The sequence below is a fragment of the Otolemur garnettii genome, unplaced genomic scaffold (genome assembly GCF_000181295.1).
Source record: "Otolemur garnettii isolate 467f Iridium unplaced genomic scaffold, OtoGar3 scaffold00067, whole genome shotgun sequence".
Lineage (NCBI taxonomy): Eukaryota > Metazoa > Chordata > Mammalia > Primates > Galagidae > Otolemur > Otolemur garnettii.
Window position 1 is genome coordinate 7,199,009 of NW_003852462.1, and position 5,101 is coordinate 7,204,109.

The following is a 5,101-nucleotide window of genomic DNA, read 5'->3' on the forward strand; positions in this document are numbered from 1 at the left end:
GAGGCTCCGTCTCAAAAAAAAAAAAAAAAAAAAAGACTCTGTCTCAAGAAAAAAAGAAAAGAAAATATGTCTTGGCATTCAGCCCTAGTTCTAATCCTAAATTATCTTGCCACCCAGCTCAACAGAATTGACGTTCCTCCCCAGTTCAGCCTGCGTCTGTTATGACCTCCTCCCAGGAATGCCACCTTTGGGGAGTAGGCCAACAGAACGTGTTCCAGCAAACCCAAAGGAAAACACAAAGTTAGGATTTCCCCCCAGTATAGAAATATTTTAGTGGAGTCAAAATTTCACATTAGCTAGGTTTCTGCCAGTGATATTTTCTCTTTAGGTTAAGTGAAAACTTAACCTGAAAACAGAAAAGTTAGTCTTTCTTAGACAAGTTCAAAACATTCACCTCATTTGAAAGAATGGGTTATGGAACTTCAGCAGTGGCTAAGTTATGGTTTGGAATTTAATCATCAATGACAGGCAGTAATAGAAATTTCTGCCTAATATGACCAATGTCATAAATGCCCTCCCTCTCAGAAGGGGATGAGGTTGTTTCACTTTAGCGCAGGTGTATCCAGCCCTCTGCCCCAATACACCTGCTCTAGGTACTTTGACAAAAGCAGGCACACAACAGAAGGGCAGCTCTTGAGGGGGTAGAGCAGGCGTCCTCAAACTACAGCCCCACATGCGGCCCACCAAAGACATTTATCCGGCCCGCCGGGTGTTTTGCCATCACTGCCTGTCCTGCTTAGCAGCTGACTTGTCCCAGGGCCTGCAGTCCGGCCCTCCAGTGGTCTGAGGGACAGTGAACTGGCCCCTTCTTTAAAAAGTTTGAGGACCCCTGGGGTAGAGTTTTCAAGTGGCTTCTGAAGTAGTGGGTGTCATCACCCAGTATTAAAATTTGCCTTAAGCCAAAGGAAAATTAAGATTTGCTCCAAACAGTGCTGTGGATGCGTGAAAGATTTTCTGCTGTGCCTGTGGAGCTCAGGAGCTGTAGAAAGGCAGAGGCCGTCATGTCCATTGCCGCATGCGCCACTTGGTTTCCTGGTCTTGTTGGTTGTCTCTGTATTCAGTGTCTTTATAGAGAATTTTTTCAAAAGTTAGACATTTAGAGACTAACAGGTATTTGATGAAGACTCAATTCTAGAAGCAGCTACAAAGTGAAATGATCAGATCTCACACACTGGCACTTGGAAGATGAGGCATGATCACAGAGTTCACTCTCAGAAATGTATTTTTTCTGTGGATGATTTCTGTAGGAAGAAACGCAGGGATGTGTTTAGAGAGAGGATCTGTCTGCTTTTCAACATTGGAAATCTAGAGGAGGCATCTACCCTATGCTTGTTCATGGGGTCTGAGTAGGGAAGGGTGGGGTAGAGTTTGGAGTTGATCTGCAAACTGCCTTTGAACTAAGTGCAGCATTTCATATGAGACTTAACTGAGAAGTTTAAATAGGGCTTATGGTATTTTACCAGTAGGAAAAAAAATGATATTAGAACAACTATAAAAACAGTTTGTGGGTAACTGTTAAATTAAGCTTCTAGTTTTAAAGATTAAAATCTTTAAAATTGATTTTGAAAAGGCTTTTTTTGAAAATTAGCAAATGGTTGGGTGGTGCCTGTGGCTCAGGGGAGTAGGGCACCAGCCCCATATGCCAGAAGTGGCGAGTTCAAACCCAGCCCCAGCCAAAAACCTCAAAAAAAGAAAATTAGCAAATGGTAGTTGGCTGGCTCTGATGTTAAAAATACCATTTTATTTTACTGAAATATCAGCTAAGAATAACCTTGTGTTCTTTTAATTTAAAACAAAGCTCTAAGCTGTACCTAGCGGCTCACACCTATAATACTAGCAGTTTGGGAGGCTGAGGCAGGAGGATCACTTGAGCCCAGGAGTTTGAGTCCAGTCACAACAATAGAGAGATCCCATCTCTACAGAAAATTTAAAAATTAGCCAGGTGTGGTGACATATACCTGTAGTCCAGCTAGTCCGGAGGCTGAGGCAGGAAGACCACTGGACCCCAGGAGTTTGAGTTTGCATCGAGGTATAATGACACTGTAGCCCAGGCAAAAGAGCAAGACCCTATCTCAAAAAAGGAAAACATTTAACAAGTCTTTCTGTGCTTCAGTTCTTCTGCCTATTTCCACCATTAATTCTCCCAGCTGTATTTGACATTTGTGACGCTCAGTAGCACTGGTTCCTATTATGTTTAACATCTCTTGTGATATGAAGACCAAAGGTTACAAATTACTGGGCATTTGCTTCTTGCTGTCTTCGTTAATTGACAGGATGACTTAATAAAATCTTTCCTCTTTCAGTTTCTGTCAACACTCCGTTATCCTGTTGTTCATCTTAACTTGCATGGCCTCACCATTTTTGTGTTTATAGTCAGAGTCAGGCTTGTCAAAAAAAACCCCAAAAACCAGCACTACTAAGTGCTCCTTAAACATGGACGGGGGCCAGAGGACCTACTATTTCTCCTCCTAGGATCCCTGTTACTGTTTTGATAAATTGACAGTGTTGGGTGGTTGACACAGGGTTCTTCAGGATTACTGGCAGTGACATGCCTGGACTCAGGTAACTTCAGTTGCTTCTGGATGACTCCCTCTTGTCTTTCTGACCTCAGGACCTTCTACCGCTTTGAGGCTGTGTGGGACAGCTCTCTACATAACTCCCTTCTTCTGAACCGAGTGACACCTTACGGAGAAAAGATCTACATGACCTTGTCGGCCTACCTGGAGGTAAGGAGACTCAGAACTCCAGTTGCTGCAAGCAGCCAGCCCTGAGCAGTGGGCAGGTGATAGCAGGAGATGGTCAGCGAAGATTGGACTTGTTTTGTGTTTTTCCCAACACATCTTTATCATATTTATTTTATACTTTGCTGACTCTTCTGATTACATTAGGTTCTCTTCCTGGGCTCTATTCATTCAGAAAGTCACTTGGTTTTTATTAGCAGATTTCCTAGCTTAACCATCATTGTTTGAGTTGTATTTGTCGGGTAGCAGATTCTCCCTCAATTGCGTAGGCTAGAGTACAGTGGCATCATCATAGCTCACTGGAGCCTTAAACTCCTGGACTCAAGTGATCCTCTTGCCTCAGCCTCACAAGTAGTAGCAAGAACTATGGCCCCACATCACCATGCCTGTCTAATTTTTTCTATTTTGGCAGAGACAGGGTCTTACTCTTGCCCAACTAGTCTTGAACTCCTGGCATCAATCCTCCTGCCTTGGCCTAAAAGAATGTGTGATTTCTTTCTTCTTTCTCTTTCTTTTCTTTTTTTGGAGACAGAGTCTCACTTTGTTGCGTTTGGGAGAGTGCTGTGGTGTTACAGCTCACAGCAACCTAAAACTCTTGGGCTCAAGCAATTCTCTTGTCTCAGCTTCCTGAGTAGCTAGGACTATAGGCACTTGCCACAATGCCCAGCTATTTTTTAGAGAGGGAATCTTGCACTTGCTTGGGCTGTCCACCCACCTTGGCCTTCCAGAGTGTTAGGATTATAGGTGGGAGCCACCACACTCAGACACCGCCACTCCCTGTTTTTTGTTTTTTTGTTTTGAGACAAAGTCTTATGTCACTCTTGGTAGAGTACCGTGGCGTCACAGCTCATGGCAACTTCAAACTCTTGGGCTTAAGAGATTCTCTTGCCTCAGCCTCCCAAGTAGCTGGGACTGCAGGCACCTGCCACAACACCCAGCTATTTTTTTGGTTGTAGTTGTCATTGTTCTTCAGCTGGCTCCAGGCCGGGTTCAAACCCGCCGTAACCACTGTGCCTCAGGCACCGAGCCCTGTTTTGTTTTGTTTTTTGAGACAGAGTCTCACTTTGTCTTCCTGGGTAAAATGTTGTGACATCATCACAGCTCACAGCAACCTCAAATTCTTGGGCACAAGAGATCCTCTTGCCTCAGCCTCCCAAGTAGCAGGGACTACAGGTGCCTGCCCCACTGCCTGGCTATTTTTGTGTATTTTTAGTGGAGATAGGGACTTGCTGTTGCTCAGACTGGTCTCCAATTCCTGAGCTGGGGCAATCCACCCACCTTGGCTCCCAGAGGGCTAGGGTTACAGCATAGGCCACTGCACCTGACCAGAATGAGTAATTTTTAAGAAAACATCACTTCTTGTTTTTGTGGTTATGGATGCAGCCTGGCCGTGGTTGGCAGTGCAGACCGTAGAACCAGCCTTTCTACGTTCAAATCCCTGTGCTGCTACTTGCTTCCCCTAGGTCCTTGGACAAGTTCTCTGTGCCTCAGTTTCCTCATCTGTTAGTAGTAAGAATAGCATTTACCTCAGAGAGAAATCAGTGCACCCATCTGTAAAGAATACCACCTACTGTCGCATATGTTATTCAGTGAGTCACTGCTGAAATAATCGGGGGAGCTGACTCTGCCAGTCCCCCCATCTAGGTTAGCTTTCCTAACATGCACAGACTCCAGTCATGGGTACTCTGCCTGTAATTAATCAGCGCCCACCCCTGTCTGCTTTCAGCTGGATCATTGCATCCAGCCCGCTGTCATCACCAAGGACGTCTGCATGGTCTTCTATTCCCGAGATGCGAAGATCTCACCTCCACGCTCCCTGCGCAGCCTCTTTGGCAGTGGCTACTCAAAGTCACCTGACTCGTAAGTGAGACAAATCAGCTTCCAGATTGTTTGCCCAGGACAATGGAATCGAATCCTTACGTATCTTACCACTTCACAGACTACAATGTGTAAACCATTTTGGGAACTGTTACTTGGAATGCAGGGGCTCACATGCTGGCATTTAATAAAATGTGCATGGATAGACGAGTTAGTGAAGGAAGGAAGGAAGGAATATTACATCGTGAATACTTTCAAAACAATTTTGCAAGGACTGAATGTTCTTTTATTTTATTTTATTTTATTTTATTTTTGCGGTTTTTTGGGCCAGGGCTTTGTTTGAACCCGCCACTTCTGGCGTATGGGGCCTGTGCCCTACTCCTTTGAGCCACAGGCACTGCCCCAAATGTTCTTTTCTTTTGGCCAGGGCTGGGTTTGAACCTGCCACCTCTGGCATTTGGGGCTGGTGCCCTACCCTTTTGAGCCACAAGTGCCACCTCAAATGTTCTTTTTTTTTTTTTTTTTAATTAGCAGCTCTTTTT

At 44.7% G+C, this 5,101-nt stretch overlaps 1 protein-coding gene across 2 annotated transcripts in view; it reads left to right on the top strand.

Moving 5' to 3' along the window:
- The window catches only part of KIF1B (kinesin family member 1B), a 161,503-nt gene that overhangs the window by 139,371 nt on the left and 17,031 nt on the right, over positions 1–5,101 (top strand). For both annotated transcript variants that reach the window (XM_023515228.1, XM_012807292.2), the window contains 2 exons: positions 2,612–2,726; positions 4,468–4,601. In XM_023515228.1, the coding sequence (XP_023370996.1) occupies positions 2,612–2,726; positions 4,468–4,601 (249 nt within the window). The remainder of the gene's footprint in view (positions 1–2,611; positions 2,727–4,467; positions 4,602–5,101) is intronic.